The sequence below is a fragment of the Pangasianodon hypophthalmus genome, chromosome 20, assembly GCF_027358585.1.
Source record: "Pangasianodon hypophthalmus isolate fPanHyp1 chromosome 20, fPanHyp1.pri, whole genome shotgun sequence".
Taxonomy (NCBI): Eukaryota; Metazoa; Chordata; class Actinopteri; order Siluriformes; family Pangasiidae; genus Pangasianodon; species Pangasianodon hypophthalmus.
This window is the reverse complement of record NC_069729.1, coordinates 5,324,254-5,343,166: the sequence shown is the minus strand read 5'-3', so window position 1 is coordinate 5,343,166 and position 18,913 is coordinate 5,324,254. Positions and strand designations below refer to the sequence as shown.

The 18,913-nt window shown below is 39.9% G+C and overlaps 1 protein-coding gene across 2 annotated transcripts in view; it reads right to left on the bottom strand.

The window, feature by feature from the left end:
* The window catches only part of ptprga (protein tyrosine phosphatase receptor type Ga), a 261,551-nt gene that overhangs the window by 61,252 nt on the left and 181,386 nt on the right, over nt 1–18,913 (bottom strand). For both annotated transcript variants that reach the window (XM_053226914.1, XM_026935407.3), the window contains exons 5-6: nt 15,625–15,720; nt 6,298–6,364 (exon numbers count right to left, since the gene is read on the bottom strand). In XM_053226914.1, coding sequence (XP_053082889.1) covers nt 6,298–6,364; nt 15,625–15,720 — 163 coding nt within the window. The remainder of the gene's footprint in view (nt 1–6,297; nt 6,365–15,624; nt 15,721–18,913) is intronic.

The window sequence follows — 18,913 nt, the reverse complement described above, 5'->3', positions numbered from 1 at the left end:
TAAGCAGAGAAATATTAACTTGAGCAGTCACGTAGTCCTACAATGCTGGAGTCTGACACTCTTTGACACTGGATTATATTGGATAAGATCTTTTTTTCAAATCAGACTGACTGACCTATTTTGTGCCATGAACGTGTGTGTTGTTAACTAATACTTCAACGAGCATGCATGTGAGCAAAGGACACTAATTGTCATGAAGAACGTCTGGGGCGTTTTGAGTACAGTTCACAGAACGGTGGCTCAGTTGCTAATGTGCAACAAGCACTTCATTTGAAGAATAATCCCCTTATTGATAACTTCTGAATAAGATTTTTACAATCGAAAAATAATACTTACATGCAGACCAACACACTAATGTAACACAAAGGTATCCATTTTTAAAACAATTTAAAATGACTGCAGAGTTTAGATTCAGGGTGGAATGTGTACCCAGCTAAAAGGTGAAATTTAAAAAGTTGCCATTTGTGAGGTTGTCATTTGTGCGGCTTGTTAAAAACTTGCCTAATGTACCGAACTAAGATTAGCCACTTTTAGAGGTGCAGGTTGGCAAATTCAAAATAATTTACTCTGTATCTCCAAACAAAATAGATAAAACAACAATCTTTGCATGTATACATAGCAAATAGTAGCTGCAGTTTTGACTATGAATGCTTCAGAAGCTTCTCTGTTTTTTTTTTTCATGGCTGTTGGCCTTCCCTGAAATGACACATGATCAATAGCAAAAGGCTGACCAATTCTGCAGTGGATGCAATCTGTGACTTTCTCATCACAATCCTTTTCGGATCAAATTGCATCCACGAGCACATATGTTCAGCCTGGCTTTATGACATGGCTGGCTTTATGAAGATCTTTCAAATGATAGATATTTAGGTTTTGTATTTATGACCACTCTGATATTCTGAACACAGAGAATTTTCTTTATCAGCTATGAAGATAAGAACAGGGCAGACAAAATTTGAGTGACAATGATGTAAGCAAAGGAACAAAGTATAGCTTGTCAAATCACTAACCCAGATTTCAAATGAAAAAAGAAGCTACAATAGGGAATCTTGTTCAAAAGGGTTTAGCAGCAGATGAAAAGCTACTGCATATGCCATGTCCTATTTAATCAGAGCAGTCGGGATTAAAAAGTCTAAAGCTGGAGAACTGGACAAGAGTGACAAATTAATAGAAAAATAGTGGCTCTGATATTTGTCCACTTGTCCCTTTAGAGGGGGGCGTCTGATCACCTTTATCCTATGACAGAATATTTCTGATGGGAGTGGTCTCTTCCAGGATGACCCCGCCCCCATCCAAAGGGTACAAGGGCCCACTAACTGATTTGATGAGGCCATACTACGGCCTTTACACTCACCGGATTTCAACTCAGCTGGACACTGAAAACCTAAGGGAGCGAAGTGTCAGACAGTGCTTGAGGCCATCCTCATCAAAACATCAGCTGAGGAAATATCTTTTGGAAGAATGGTGTTCAACACTCGAGTACAGTTCCTGAGACTGGTAGAATTATTGCCAAGGACCACTGAAGATGTTTTGGCAGCTCGTGTTGGCCCAGCACCTTATTAAGACACTTGATTTTTTTCCTTTAATCAAGACATTTATTTATAGCAAATGTATTTATATCTCATCATGTGGGGTTATGATTGATTTGCATACATCCTAACACGCCATTTGGTATATATTAAGCCAGTGAAACAGTTTTACTTTTCTTATAATCTATCATCAAGGGTCAAAGGGCAGCCGGCTTTAATTCAACGTCTAACAGAAAGAGTCCCAGTTTGGACATTTCCTAGTGACGGTGCTCTAATTTCTCACTGAATCGAACAGCAGGAGGTGGCGAGGAGGCGTGGAGGAAATCATTAAGATGTATGGGGTGCTCGGAGTGTGTTTAAGTGGCTATGCTAATGTGTTTTTGCTGTGTGCATATTAGAGTTAGGGTTGAATGAATGGCAATCCACATGAGATTACACAGGAGGTGAGTAACTGGAGTGAGGAAGACTAAGAGAGGGAGAAAGAGAGCCTGTGGCTCAGTGGCATGGTAATGGATGAGACTGGAGTCTTACACACACACAGCCATGGGGCAAAATTCCGCCACCGCAGAACTGTAACCAACCTAGCAAGCCACTGAGTCTCTCCTTAAAACATAGACTTTTCCACGTAGACTAAACAGCATGAGCAACACAGCTGTAGCTTCAAAGACTCACATGAGAACATACAGTATGATTTTATTCTATCAGTTTGTCAGTGTACTCTTGATTACCTGTCATATTGCATGAGTAACCATGGAGAAAAAAGATTCCCCCACTGTGGAGGAGTGAATATTAACCAGTACAAAACATACACCAAGGTCAGTTTGCTTCCCAATGCTTGTGAAGCACAGTAACAAAACATGCCTGAAATAAAACTGTGGCATTTCATATGTAACATGGTGTTTGTTGATGATTCTAATGAGTTAATGAATCATTTTGGGGTGTCATAGTGATGAATCATTTGTTTAGAGTGATTCATTCTGGCAAGACAGCTATTCAAAATTGTCGAGGCTTTCTACCTGCCACAGCCATCCGAAGCCAAGAGTCCAAGAGAGCAAAACTGGGTGTGCTTTCTGAGTGGGATGCATGCACTCTCTCCCCTGTCAATCAGAGCAACACTAGCCAATTGTGGGCGTGTGTGAGTTCGTGTATGTGGAAGAGGACGGATAGTGCTTTCCTCTGAGTGTGTTACGCTGCTAATATCTTGTAAAAAGTAGCCAGAAATGGATAACTTAATCCAGCCAAATGTATTATATGAAATTATATGATTATTACTGGTCTAGAAACATTCTCTAACAAATACTAATTCATCTGTAGTTAATTCAGAGCATTACATAATGAACCAAAGGAACATACATCACTTCATCAGAAAGAGCAAAGTAAGCATGGAAGGTTTGTTCAAACTACAGTGCAGCACTACAGTACAATCTGAGCCTGGAGTCATACTGCAGTTTACACAGTGAGAGAACAAAGGATTCGTGCAGGCATTAAAGTTTAAACTGAGACACGGCCCCGGAGGTTCACATAAGGGTTGACTCGTCCCCGGAAATATTCACACTGTTACACATCACACTCAAGTTCACACGCACAGAATGACAAATTCAGTCCACAAACTGTCTCTGCTAACATGGGACGTTTCGTACGGACAGTGTTCCCCAGACCTAATGTGTGGTTAAATATTAAGCGAGAGCACTGGAAGTAATGAGTGGATGAGCAGAGAAGCAGACAGCTGGGCTGTGCAGGGCTTTCCATCTGCATGGTGTGTGTGTGTGTGTGTGTGTTTAAAATTCTACACACATACTGATGACATACTGAGTGTACAATCAGAGTGTATAAAGATGTTAGTATTTAAATGTATTTGAATATTAATAAGATCCTAATGAATATCAGCACTAACGCTACATTACGCATTTGTATCGAACCATGAAAGCTGAAAATTGTTCTGCATTTTATCAGAAACTTAATTTGTACATATTTAACCACATTATTGCTTTCTTGATACTGATACTTTCATGGATTTTACATTTCTGAAGCTAGCCGGGATCCATCTTTATCTTAACTTCATCATGGAGGAATCATTTTAGGCAGAATCCCAAATTGCTTTCTGTTTATTATACCGTATATGATCACTACACAGGGTATAAAATAATGGTGCTGTAGAACCTATATAGTGCACTATTTGCCCAATAAACACTTTTTGAAATGTATCCACATTATTATTATTATTATTATTATTATTATTAGTAGTAGTAGTAGTAGTATCATTATTTCTGACTGGTTATGCGAGTATGTGGAGTGACAGGGCTGAAAATGTGTCTGAGTGTGTGTGATAGTGCAGAAATGGCCATGTCTCTGTCTGCGTAGACCTCCTGCTGAGAACTGTCTAGAACACAGACAGACACACACACCCACTGCCTACCCCCTACTGGAGCCTGCTGAGAGCAAACACACACACACACACACACGCACACACACACAGGGTGTACCTACATCCACTCACTGAAGATAGCATGTTATATGAAATATGCATCTCTAATGGCCTGAGTCTTCATCAGTCTTCATCACCATCATCCTCTTTACTACATACGTCAGTATCAACAGAGAAATTACATCCGACTACGCTAACAACTGGCCAGATAATAGCATCATCACACAACCGCGCCACAACCTGCACCTTCACCCACAGTATAATCATCCATTACATTCATCCTCACTGCCAACAAGCTGATTATTACCATCAACATCATCTACGGCCAGAGAAAACAAATTCATCCCGTCGTCATCTTAACAACCACTTCTGCTACAATCCCAGCAATCATCATCAGCATCGCCATCAGCGTTCTTCATCGTCCTGTACTCATAACGCAGCTTCACCAATGGCTGACAGCAGCAGCTGTTTCTACTACATGTTACAGCTAATTTCCTGTTAGCAGCTTCCCACAACTTCACTGCGGCTTTGCCTTTCTCTCTCCATCACACACACACACACACACACACACACACACACACACACACACACACTTGGCATGGCTCTTTGACTAGCAGGCCAGGATGTTATTGAGTGCATTCATGCCTTTAACTGCCTGAGAAAGGGACAGCTTTTTTGGAGGTCACTCAACAGCAACATCCATATGCTCATTTCAGTCTTCTCCTGGCTGTCTACTTCAGCAATATTCCAAACAGGATTTTGAATATGACCTTTGACCTTTAGTAGTCAGTCTCTCTCTCTCTCTCTCTCTCTCTCTCTCTCTCTCTCTCTCTCACACACACACACACACACACACACACACACATACACACACAGATGCCCCATTTACTGTAATAGTCATACGACTGAAGCTGAAGAGATGAAGCGTTGGTGAAGTGAGGTGGGCGGGGCCATTGGAAAAAACAATGTGATGACAACCAATCAGAGTGAGGGACGGTGTTAAATCAGGTGCAGCACATTCCTATTCGACTTCATTTTCTGGTTTCAGCTTTGCAAACGTGCTAGCAAAGTCTGCATATTATTGTGGTAAGTTTATTTATCTTTTAACTGTAACTGCATTTATATGTAGAATTTAAATAATCAAACAGGCTGTACAGCCTTAGTCATGCAGCAGACCTGTGTGTATGCCAGGCTTATTTATCCCTGAACACACACTCACACCGATCATGACGTCCTGCTCCGCAAATCTAAACTTTTTTGACCAAACCTTGTGACTCATTGTCATCATCCTCATGTTAGTCATCTGTTTCAGCACCAGCATCTTGGGGCTAATGGTGTCTGAGTCAGCATAAAAAAAACATGAGTAACTTTAGTCTGTTTAAGATCTGGAAAACGCCATGCACCAGTTGTAGCAGTGTGTTTCTTTCGCTTGACCTGTTGGTCACATGCCATTTCTCTTAAAAGGCTTTCGCAGTAGTTGTGACGCAGCTTGTGTGAGTTACACAGTTTAGCGTTTTCCTTGCCCCAGCACACACAATCTGACTCATCATTTATTTATCGAGGCTGTGTGGTAGGTTAAGGCAGACACTAAAGACCGCAGTAGACGGTTCCTCCAGCACGGATCTCAGAAACCTCAGTCTCTTGACCTCTCGTCTTGTTTTGATCAGGCTATTAACGATATTATGCGTTACCCAGCTAACTACTTTCGGTTGCCTGTGGATTGTTTATTACAGATCTAGATCTACATCTGAATTTATGTAAAGCTGCTTGGTGACAAAGTCTTTTGTTATACAACTAAAATCGAATTGAATGTTTTCTCAATGTCATGGTTTTACACTTTTAGTTTCTAGAACATTTAATAAGTGACGTTTTCTGGGTGTTCACAAACATTTTATGTAACATATCTAAAATATCCTAAAACATTTTTAACTGTAGAAACATCAACACAAATGTCATAATGTTAGATGTTGTCTTGCTGGTGTTCATTGCAGGAATGTTATTTGACATTAACCTTCACAGAACTTTCTGCATACACTTCTAGCCTAACCTTTGTAGAACCTTCCACATATGCCACTAGCCTAACCTTCTGCATACATTGATAGCCTAACCTTCGTAGAACCTTCTGCATACCTGCATAACATTCTTATATCTTTTTGAAAAGGTGATGATGGACAAAACCATTGAACACATAGCCAGTCTGTGAATGTAGAACCTCCTGAACATTACGTGCACTGGGAGATTTCTGACATTTTAGAGCTATAAAGAAGAACATTATGGGGACTGGGAAAGTGACAGAACTCCAGAGCCATATGGTGCTGTTCACTGCTCTGCTAAATTACTCACCGTGATGCACGACTCCTCTCAGACCGTGGATTATAGGGTCTACCGCAGGATTGTCCTTCTGTCCAACCTGAGAGAGAGAGAGAGAGAGAGAGAGACAGGAAGTGAGGAGACTTCATTCTGTGACTAAAAAAAAAGCTCAACATCAATAATTTTCAGATTATATATCACATGTTTGTATTGAAGACATTTTTTGTGTAGAAAAAGAGACAATGTTACAGCTGCAAACAAATAAAAAAAAAATTACACGAGAAAGAGGAGAAGACAAACAGAACTGATTGTGTTTGCTTTTCCGAGTGACGTCAACCCTCTGAGCTGATGCTCTAACAGCTAAACCGCAGGCTTGTTTCTTAGAATGTTGGCTACAGCTGTTCAAACGCACACACACACAGATATAAAGAAATCACCGTTATGCCTCTCAGGCCTGGGAGGCTGACTTACCTGCCTTTTGTGAATTATTTGTGAATTACATGAACGTGTGCCTTCATGAGTGGACTCTTCCACAGAGAGAGAGAGAGTCGTAGCCTCGGGGATTGGAAACAGGAAGCTGAAGTGTTCTCAGTCTAAACCACTGAAACCCAGAACAGCACTTTGGCATGATTCTTATCCTGGAATCATCCTTTTATATCTTCTGTGTGTGAGTGTGTGTATGTGTGTGTGTGTGTGTGTGTGTGCGCGTGCTTGAATGTTTGCCCGAGAATTTGTGACATTAAAGAAAGCTTGTTACGAGTACACACATGGCGACAGCTTTGACACTTTTTTTTTATTAATTCCGTAATTAGCATTAGCTTTTGCAATAATTATCACCCAGCGAACACTTACTGTATCAATAATATCTAAAATCTTGTGTTTATGAAGCAGCTGCCAAACTGCAAACTGAACTGATAATTGGAGAGAGAAGTAACAACAGGGACAGAGAGAGAGAGAGAGAGAGAGAGAGGGAACAATGACATTTTTATAATTGTCCATACTTGGATTAAAAAGACACACTGAAAATAACTATCATTTTTGCTTCTGGATTTGAAGAAAAACCCAAAACAAAACAGCGTGGCGAGGCAGAAAGACAATCTCTGCAGCAGTGAGTGCTTTTAAAGATTCCCCTGAAGACTGCAGGCAGGAGACAGGATTTGACAGAGAGGACCCAGGGGTCAGAGCTATTGTTCAAGATGCATGTTTCAGTGTGTGTGTGTGTGTGTGTGTGTGTGTGTGTGTGTGTGTGTGTGTGTTTAGTTCCGGAGAGGAAGCCAACAGCATTGGAGGCACATCTAACTGGCGCTCCCAGGAGGGAGGAGTTGAAAAAGCTTCAGACACATCCACTGGCCTGCCACCGTACATGTCTTTCCCTCTCTCCCTCCATCCATCTCTCCTTTCTCTCTCTCTCTCTTCCTCCTTACCACCCACTCCTCTCTCTCTCTCTCTCTCTCTCTCTCTCTGTGCTATAAATCTCCTTCAGCCCAAAAGCTCCTGTTGCTGCTGAGGGAATTAGGGATGGGACCAGGAGGAAGTGTGTGCAGCGGTTGCTGACAAAAAAAAAATAAAAATCACTTCATAACTTAACATGATGTCAAAGCTTAGCTCTCCAACTGTTTTTTTTTTTTTTTTTTTTTCAATTAAATAAAGAAATAAACATAAAGCCCAACATAAAGCACTGTCAAGGGAAACTGATGGGTTTTTACAAAAAAAAAAAAACAACAAAAAAAACCACAGATGCAGTGATGTAGCTGATGACTTTTATGTGCTGTTCTCTTGCTTTTGACGTGGATGAACATGTTCCCAAAGCGTTAAGCTCTGAGACGAACAACAGAGGAATCTGACTATTGATCCACACACACACATACACACACAAGTCTAAAGCTTCACTCCTACCTCCAGTTCCAAGCGCCCAAATTCCCACAACATCCTCTTTATTCGAACAAAACAAAACAATCACCCTTTCTAACCTCTCGTCCTGCTTCTATACCCAGAATCCTCACCGTCTCTTGTCAATCAAGTCACCGGCTCTGGACAAACAAACACACCCACTCATACTAGGGATAAACTATTGACCCAACCGAAGTTTTTGTCTTCCTTAATTAATTTAACATATTAGCTTTATTAGTTGAGCTAATAAAGTTGGATAATTAGCTAATGTTAGCAGGGTTTACTGACTCGTTCCCATTCACGTAAATAAGCCTGCCTTTTTATATTTAACAGTCAATTAAGATAACTAAAGAGCATCCTTATTTAAAAAACAATTTGCAGTAATGTTCCATTAGCTAAGATTATTTACTGCTTGAGTTAACACTAACAAACAGTAAACTTCAACCTTGATGCATCATAAACTCTTATCAATTAATATTTGCTTAAATATGAACTATATACGGAACATCATCATTAGCCATTAGAATTAGTGCTGATATGCGGTTAAAAAAGTAGAGACAAATTACTGATGTTACTCAACATTAATAAATAATAAAATGTGAATAATCAGGTCAGTTTATCACTTATAATTCTGCTAATTAACCAGCAGTGATGTGTTTTTCAAGGCATTAATTATTGCTGGGGTTCAGTGAACAAGCTTTAGTTGCAGATGTTCACTAATTAGTTAATTTATCAATTCATATGGATGTTAACGAATCTGCTAATATCAGCTGTAGTTTACTGAAGTTCATGTGAATTAATGCTGTAAATAATGTTAGTTAACGAAAGCAGTTCAATTCTCAAATCTGATTGATTGGTTACTAATTTCTTCTAACAGCATGCCTCTCATATTTAATGTTATTGTTTCTATAGTAACAGCTAATTCACAGAAGCTGCAAGTAATCAAAAATCTAATAATAAGTGGTTTAAAAATGTGTTGTTATTCAACAAAGAAAAATGTCTAGTAGTTGTCATGGTGAAGTTTTCTGTAAGGCAATGTTTAGTTAACATTTTGGAAGGAGTCTCCAGTGTCGGTGTTTTGTAACAGCTGTACCTTTACGTTTTCTGATGGAGGATGTTGTATTTTGTGGTTTCTCCATAACAAGCTGTTTTGTCATTCTTTAATAAATAAAAAATGTGTGACGTGATGTTATAGGAAAATAACAGTAACTTGCTGATTATTTTTCTGCGCATTTACTTAATGTAAAGCTTTAGTTTTATACAACGTGAGAGAATATACTGTATAATGAGGAAAGACAATGCTGCTTATGTTATAAATGAAAATGATAGAATGATAACTTTAAATGAAACTATTTTATATGGTAAATAATTGTTAATTGACATGATAAATAAAGAGGAAATTGCAAACATACAGAGCGAGGAAAGAGGTTAGAAAAAATAAAGTGGAACAGTATCCTGACATTTCTGTTCAACGTCTGCAATTTTTCTCAACAACGCAACACGTAACATATTTACTAATTGCAAAGATGTCAGCATAATATAGTGTTTTCACTACCGGGTCCATGTGTTCTTAATATTTCCATTTTGGATGTGACAGGATTGATTCAGTTGCTCGGTGCAGTCAGAAGATTTGTTCGCTTGCTGTCTGTACTCGTGCGTGTGAAACAGTAGGCTACGTTGATTAAGCACAGGAGGAAAGTTGCAGCTCGTGAAGGTAATCCGAGATGAATCTGCTTATCGCATGGCGAGAGTGTGGAAATGTAATAAATCTCCTGAAGATCACTGCGAGGAGGAAATACATTGATGTAGCACTGGCTGGGGTAGACACACAATCAAAAAAACTGTGTTGCAGCGACATTTTTCCATTTAGACGTAATTTGCACTAGCTGGGAATGTGTAACCTGAATCACTACTGTTTAGATGTATTTATTTGCTCTTCTTTCTGATGTCACTCCATTTACTAATACACGAGACCATCTGCTATGCGTATACACACACACACACACACACCTGGAGCACATTTCATTGTAAAAATAAATGGTCTGCATTTTTAAACACAGCTTTAAGGCCTATGGATTATCTCCAAGCTAAAAATAACACAATCACTAAAGAGCATGAAATATTACAGAAGGAAGAATACAAAGAATGCTCATTTGTAATAAATAAGGCTTGGACAGTGAACTGCAAAAGCAAAAATCTGCTCTCAAGAAGCTTGCTGATGAAATGGGGAGTGTTTTAAGGAACTGATGATCTTGAACAATCACTCACACAATCAATCAGGACCTGGACATGTTCTCAGAAACAGTGATAATTTACTGAGGCACCACTGTGTACTGAGGGAAGTGTGTGTTTGGAGCTACACAGACTCAGTACAGATCTGAAAGGAGGCTGAGGATAGCGCAAAATCGCAAAGTGCTAGTTATAAACGAATATGGTAGAAGTTACAATGACCAGAGATAGACAGATGAAGAGGTGGGATTATAAATAAATCTGGCTATTGTGATGTCCAAACAATTTGGCAGGCTGTGCTAAATAATAAGAGATCTGAGATGTTCTCAACAGAGCAGTGGTGCTCAGTGTGTGGGCCGTATTCACCCAATGTGCTGCACTCATGCTGCAGGGGTGTGTGTTGTAATTTAAAGGAGCCGTTCGTAATTTTCAGAGCCCTCTGTTGCCTGTGAGGTGAATTGTAGCTGCAATGAAAACACTGAGCAGCTCCTCACAATGATTTCTGCTGAAATGATTCAAGCTTTTAAAGAGATTTGATCTTCAAGGAAAAAACAGTGGAACTAATTTCAGGGCCAGAAAAATGTACACAAAAGCCTGAAACAAAGAATGTAGCCAGGGAATTTTGTGAATCACAATTTATGTTAAAATTATACAATCATTCTCGGTAATAAATAGACATTTTGCACTCAACAATCTGCTGAAAATACTTTTAAGGGAAGTTGCTCATGAAAGAGAAATGGACAGAGCTTAGCAACAGATGCAGCTGATTTCAGAGCCAGAAAAATGTGCAACGGAGCCTGAAACAATGAACCTAACCAGTTCCATTGCCTGGGAACAGTACGAACTGCTATTTACTATACTAAAATTATATAACTATTATAGGTCAAAAAACAGTACAAACATAATTATTTTTGAGAAAATATTTGCATTAGTGAGTCCAAAAAACTGCTATATATTTATGTACATATTTATTTTATGTATACATATTTATTTATTTTATTTATTTATGTACATATTTATTTATTTTATTTATTTATGTACATACACATATTTGTTTTCTCCCCAATTTGGTCTCCTGCCAATTCCCTCCCACCATCCAGCTCTCTCGTATCACATGACAGCTACCGAAAGGGGAGGGTGAAGGGTAACACATGCTTCCTCTGAGACATGTGAAGCCAGCCAACCATTCTTTAAAACTGCTGCTCATGCTGCATCACAGGGCACAATCAGAGGAAAGTGCTATCCACCCACTTCTGCATACATGAGCTCACAGATTCCCGTGATTGGCTAGGGTTGCTGTGATTGACAGGGGAGTGAGAGTATCCAGAGAGCATGGGCAACGTTGTTCATTTGTTTTCCATCATGTTGCTTATTTGTTTTGTGATAGTCTGACACAACTGTTGCAGTTTCTTGTTTTGTCCTGTTATTTGTGTTGTTATTTTTATTATTATTATTTTTTAAATGTTCTTATGACATTTTATTGCTTTATTCAAATGTACAGCATTTTGGTCAGTGCATGTTGTTTTAAATGTGTTTCATAATTAAATCTTATGTACTGGGCTGCTCCTTCTGTAATCAATGTGAGCTCTTTGTGAAGCCGCTCGTGGAGCCTGTGTAGGCCTTATTTTCTCTGTTTATCAGTGTCGATTACTGTGTTACAGCTGTAATTGCCTTTTTAACGGCCGGCTTGGTTTCCGACCTGTTGTGGGCCGCGAGCTGTGAAAGGTTGGGAACCTCTGAGACAGATCAATAGGAGATCATCTGAGGGAAAACTCATGAAACTGGACAGACAGTGTGTATGACAGAGAGGACATAATTATGGGCTATAACTATGAATCATGGAAGGAGGAGAGCAGAAACAAAAGAAGAACGCAGGCTTATCGAGCGATATATACTGGCTAACTTTTAAACCATCATAAAATAAATGCAGTGTTTGTTCAGGAATGCATGCAGCCTTTCAGGTATTGATTCTTCTCTGTCATGTTCTTTGGCTGAGAGGGTTTGTTAAGAGCTAACAAATCCACTGCAGGTGCACTCGGCTGCAAAAAAGACAAAGACACAAGCTCCTTTAGCTCTGTGTGTGTGTGTGTGTGTGTGTGTGGTGAGGTGAGGTGAGGTGAGTTGATGTGAGATATTTGGAGACGGCTGGTCCTGCCGTCAGTAGGTAGTATTACCATTCCACATGCTCCCATAACACTGAGCCTGATCTCAACAACAGAGAAATCTCTCTATTGATCCTGCCAGAGATCTCTCAACACACATACACACACACACACACACACACACACACACACTAAATACAGACTTGGTCTACAATGTTCTCTAACACTCTAAAGCCTCCTATTTCTAGTCACCCAAATTCCCTCAAACCTCTGTTCTTCCAAATAAAACAAAAAATGATCAGAGTTTTATCAGCCAGCTTCTGCCTTCTCCTCCGATTCACATCCATTCCTCTGGCAGACGCTTTCTTCCAAAGTGAGGAAGAATCCTGTCCAAGCATCTAGCTGAGCAGTTTAAAGTTAAGAGCCTTACTCAAGAGCCCAGCAGGGGATCTGTGGCAGGGCTGGGATCTGAACATGGCAACTTGAACCACTAAGTTACACATCTACCCAGAAGCCTTAGCGCCTGCCCCCCAGTCAGGTAACAGTCTGGACTTTCTGACTTTCTGAAATCAGAGGTGTCAAACTCAATTTCTGCATGGGTCACACTTCACTCTCTACAGGCCTTGAACTGTAAAAAGTCCACTTGCAGAATTTGTGACTGCAGGAAGCTGTGGTGTTTTTCTGCACATTGTTGGCTGGTGGTTGACTGAGGTTTCCATAGACCTGGTTATGAAAAACGTGATGAACACCACCTCCTTCACTTGATATCTGAACTCCCCTTACGTGATTGACTAGACAATGTGGTAGATATTCTCAAAGGCTGTACTGATACAGATTTCACCACACTCTAACCATCAACTTCTCATCATAATGAACAATATAGCAACTTGTGCAGTGTAGCAACTTGTACATGGACAAAATCAGTAAGGCAAACTCATTTCTTCAGGTATTATGTATTAAGTATGGATAAGTAAATCTATTGTATAGATTAACACCAAAGCTACATAGGTTATAGTATTATATTGTATTAATAATTTGGGTTCTGTATGTAGGATGCTTCCAGGATATAATACTGTATGAAATATTAGTCAATAAATTGTGATCAATGCTGTTTCTTGATTTGCCAAATATTAAACATAAAGAGTGTAAACATGGTTTCTTTACAAATTTGCAAATGTGTAAATATTCCTGGAACATAATTTGACATCAGATTTAGTCTTTTTTTTGGCACAGCTTCTGTGATGCTGTGTGTGAAGGCCATGTTTTTTTTCTCCAGTTTTAAGCTGCTTCTGACTATGAGTCAGGCTTTGTGTCATAAAGGTGCTGTAAGTGAAGGAAAGACAGTGGTTGCTTCCAAATAGATCTGGTGCAAGGAGGCGTGTTATGTCAGAAATGACGCATGTGACTAATTTTGTCCGAGGAGCTTGTGATGATAGATAATGAAGTACTACAAGCTGTTCAACATTATGGGTGGGTCTAAAAGAAGCAGGAGGAAGCTGCCTGGATGCCTTGCAGCACTTTGTGAGCTATGTACAAGGAAACGAGATGACCTTTTAGGTGGTGTACTTCTCCACTTTGCCAGATTACCAGCGTACGCTAAGAGTCACTAACCGTAAAAGTCTCTTAGGTGAGAATAAAAATAAAGTATCTCTAGGTAAAATAGAGGAACTATTCAATCACTACACCAGCCTTTACTGACTACAAATAAACATTTAAGTCAAAAATAACTACCAACAACACATTTATCCACAAAATGTTCCTTTTCTCCCTTCTGTTTCTTGCCACCATTTTTTACAGGCCGACTGGCGGACAGGATAATTGGATATGTACACCACAGAAGGATACATGCATGTACCTCCAAATATTCACACCTGAAGACACATCAGAATGTAACATTTCAGGCTGGGAAGGGTGGCGTTCCTTTTCTCTCCCCTGTCAATCACAGTGACACTAGCCAATCGTGGGCGTCTATGAGCTCGTGTGTGCAGAAGAGAACAGATAGTGCTTTCCTCTGAGTGTGTTACGCAGTGTGAGCAGCTGTTCAAAGAAGATGCATATTTTGGAGGAAGCATATGTAATCCTTCACTCTGCCTAGTTACCTGATAATAATTTTTTTTCGAAGTTCTGGATGTCCACTTTTTATTGTAGGGGCCAAAAACAATCATATTTGGTCAACATGCCTTAAAGTTTCCAACCTGGGCCCTAAATAGCTAAAGCATGGAGGAGTGAAATAACATACACACACAAACACACACACAAACACACACACTAAATACAGACTTGGACTACAGTGTTCTCTAACACTCTAAAGCCTCCTATTTCCAGTCAACCAAATTCCCTCAAACTTCTGTTCTTCCAAATAAAACAAAGACACTGGGTGACTAGCATGCAGAATACGAAGAGAAAACGTAGAAATGAGTAACTGCCTAAATTATAGAAGCGGCCACACAATCAAAGCTTGGCCTCTTGAACTCTCGTCTCTCTCAAATGTCATCCTTCTTCTTCAATCAACCCTCATGTCTGTCTCTCTCTCTTTCTCTGTTAAACATCTCTTGCTCTTCTCACTTCTCTGTCTCAGATTTCATCACTGCCTCTCTCTCTCTCTCTCTCTCTCTCTCTCTCTGTGTGTCTGTGTCTGAAATCTCTCATTGTGTGGGTGTATTGTTAAAGCTTTCTCTGTCATTGTTTTTCCTCTGTGTCTAATGGCACCTTTGAATTCTAGCTCTCCGGGTTATCACAGTCAGGCTGCGTTGACAACGTCACAAAATTGAGAAGCGAAAAGCACACACTTGCAGACAAGCACACACACACACAAATATATATATATATATATATATATATATATATACACGCGCGGTTTGAAGGTTTTGAAGTGTGAGGGCTTATTAACACTCTGTGTTGAAGAGTGCTTTTAGTGTGTTTCTTTTGTGATTACAGTGACAAGGGCAAAAAGAGAATGGTGTGTGTGTGTGTGTGTGTGTGAGAGAGAGAGAGAAAGAGAGAGAGAGAGAAAGTGTTTGTTGTTTTTGAGAAGTTCATGACCAACAATGAATGAAATGTTAATCATGCTACAACACAGTGACAATAACTATCATTTTCTACCAACACACACACACAGTTTTATTTATATATCTCTCACCTGAAAGAAGACGGCCATAGCGGCGATGACCCGCTTCTCCCTGATGGCTGCGTTAAGGCTGTCAAAATCGTCCGAGTTGTACATGTAGATCTGCATCTGTGTGTGAGAGTGAGAGAGAAACAATAAGATATTAAATAATAGGCAACAACTGCATATTATTTATATACACTCATTTCTCCACGAGGTATGCACCTTGATCACCGCTTCTGGGTATTAATTTCATTACATCACCATTCTCCATGCTGTACAGCTTGCTCAATCATCTACATCATTGTGAACACATCCAGAATATTCTACAGCTTCCTACAAATGACTTGAAAGCTGTGAATGTCCATGCTGTCATATTACAATCAGGTTACATAGCTCTGAACAAAAATGGGGATTCACTGTGAATGGTTGAGCCGAGATTACAATCTTCATATTGTAAAATAAAAGCTGGAATGTATCTGAATATAATGGCAGTTTTCTCAGTACAAAGAAACCTATCATATTATGTTACCACTTTGCTACACCTTCTTTCTTCCGGTCAGAAAAAAAAAAACTCCTCTAAGAAAAAAGTCAGCAGAAAAGTTGGAATAAACACTTGACATATTTTAAAATTTATTTACATTTTGCTCACTTGACAACCTAAAAATGAGACAAGACACAGAAAAGCAGAAATACAGTGAGGAGCTATCACAGCCATTTTAAAAAAGACAAGTAAGGAATAAAACACAATGCTGCTACAGGAAAATAAACAATGAATGATGTGGCTCAATGTCAAGCAGTGTTACAGTCACCACCACAAAGCTGATTACTTTTCTCAAGTGTTTTATTCCTCTTATACACAGCAATTTGGCAACAATTATATTTTTGTATTCATTAAAGACCAACACGTTATACTTTTTAAATGCTTATATTTATGTTTAATGTTGTGGAACACCCTAGAAACTAGTTCATTCTTTTTATCACTTATATTAGCTTTTCTCACATAGTTTCTCACAAACTAAGAAGCCAGACTGTTACAAAATCGTGCTGTTACATAAAATAAATCAACACTTTCTGACCAATCAGATTGGAGAATTCAACATTGAAATATGAAAGCATTGCTCTTTCACTAGTAGGTAATCATATTTTTTTAAAAAGCTATACATGAATTTCGTACCTGACAATGAGGCTATCAGTGAGGCTAATTTCTGGGCTAGAATGAAGAGCCTTGAATGAAGAAACTACCCAAATCCATTGCATGACAATACTGTGAATCACATGTCCATCTGAAACGATTTGATTACAGGGCTATAAATGCTGCAGCTTTAAGAGTGAGTGTTCCAGTAAACTTGCAACATAGATGACACGACATTGTGTTTCCAGCTGTCATTACTCAGTGCCGGCAGAGCAAAAACATCTCTGTTTCCTCAGCACTGAAAACAAAAAGGCGTATTAAAACCTGCAACACTGCTCTCTAACTAAAGTGAGTCCAACTAAACTCCATTAACTGAGTGTGTCTAATGGAGCTGACGAGTGAACGGTGTTGGCCCGGCTGTGTTAAGAGCCTGAACTGTGCTTTCTTTGCGCTGATGGGATCTCTGGCAAACTGATCGGAATAGACGAAACACTCACCGGACCTGTAACTCGGCCCAAATTGGCAGCGGCAGCGTGTAAGTCAATAGCATTCTCAAAAAGAAACAAAACAGCCTGTTCTTGGCACACACGGCTCTGGACCTTGGCATTAGATAACCAGGCCTCTCAGAGATTGAGGAGCGAGAGAGCTAAGAGCAGAGAAATGGATGAGAGGATGCTTTAAGCCTCTTAGGAAAGTCACCACTCGAGCAGGAGGCAATGGGACTTTGATCATCAATCAATGGGATAGTGATTTTGATGCGAGTGGATTTTTCAATTCAGCTTCCAGGAAAAGCCGTTCTGGTCTCCCTGTGACATCATCGGCCTCCTTGGCACGACGGGGCCAATCAGAGCGGCTCCATCAGTCAGTTGTCATGGCGATGGTGTGTGTAAAGTCACCATGGGTATGCTTGCTCGCTCATGAACGCTCTCACACACACACAAGCACACACACGGCTCTGTCTGTGTGTGGATTAGGAGCGTACCATGTGTCCCATTTCCTGGCTTGAGATAGACAAATAAGCAAGATGGAGCGCTATGATAATGCGCTGAGGAAGGAATGATGATCAGTACAGCTCTTCATCTAAACCAATAGCCGTGCAGAGAGTGTGAAAATGAGTGAATGCTAAAAAAATTGGGAAAAAAAATATACCGTCCCAGGTGAGAACAATGATTTTGTTTCTTTAAATAAAAAAAGAAAAAAGAAAAGCATCTTCGTGTGTTAGTGAGAGACGCTGCCTGAAGAAGTCGAGCTTTGCTTGCCAAGCTTGTTTCCCTTTTCAGATCAACACTGTCAATATTGTACGCCTTGCATTTTTCACACTTCTGTAATCCCTACAGAAAGCCCGACCCATGAGTCGCTTTGATCTATTTCAGTCTTCAGCACTTCCAGAGCCTCCTAATATGGATCGCTCAGTACATGCGCAGGAATTCACCAGCGTATAAACTCGAACGCTTTCATCGACGGTGTCAGTGTCTCTGAGACAATGATTAATAGCAGTAATATTTGAGCACTTTTTTTTTTTCCTCTCTCTTGGTGCATGATTTTATAAAGAAAGCCAGCAGCGTGTCTGGGCGCTCCGTATCTTAACCTTTGCGTACAGATGGATTAGAAGTCTGTTTGCATTCGGGCGAGGAGAGAAGTGACAGGCAGTGACGTGTTGTCCATAAAAACGAGAGATGGACGCTGGATGCGGAATGCAAAAACAACTCGCTGTTGTCAGACGTTACTCATATTTATGTAACAGACAACGTGGAACAGTGTGCACTGACAGATAAGAGAAGAAAAATAAAGAAGGAAGCAACAAGCATTTCTATTCTTTTCCTTTCATAGTTTTTTTTTCGCAGTGTGAGAGCGCTAACAGTTTGAAGCATGGCAGTCTGGGAGAAAAGGGAACGTAAGACCCAGGATGAATTCAGATGACCTCACTGCCCAATAAAGCCTGAGTAAATATGCAGAGGGATTTAAAGAGGGCAAGTGGTTTTCTTTTAGCTCACCCTGTGTGTCCGTGTGTGTGTGTGTGTGTGTGTGTTTGTTCCCCAAGCTCATTTTCTCTAAAGGTCACACACAGGTTTTTCAAATCGTGTGTGTGTGTGTGTGTGTGTGTGTGTGTGTGTTTCTCCTCAAATCCATTAACATACAGATCACACTCGGGCGCTGGAGATGGCCACTTTGGTTACACGTATCACG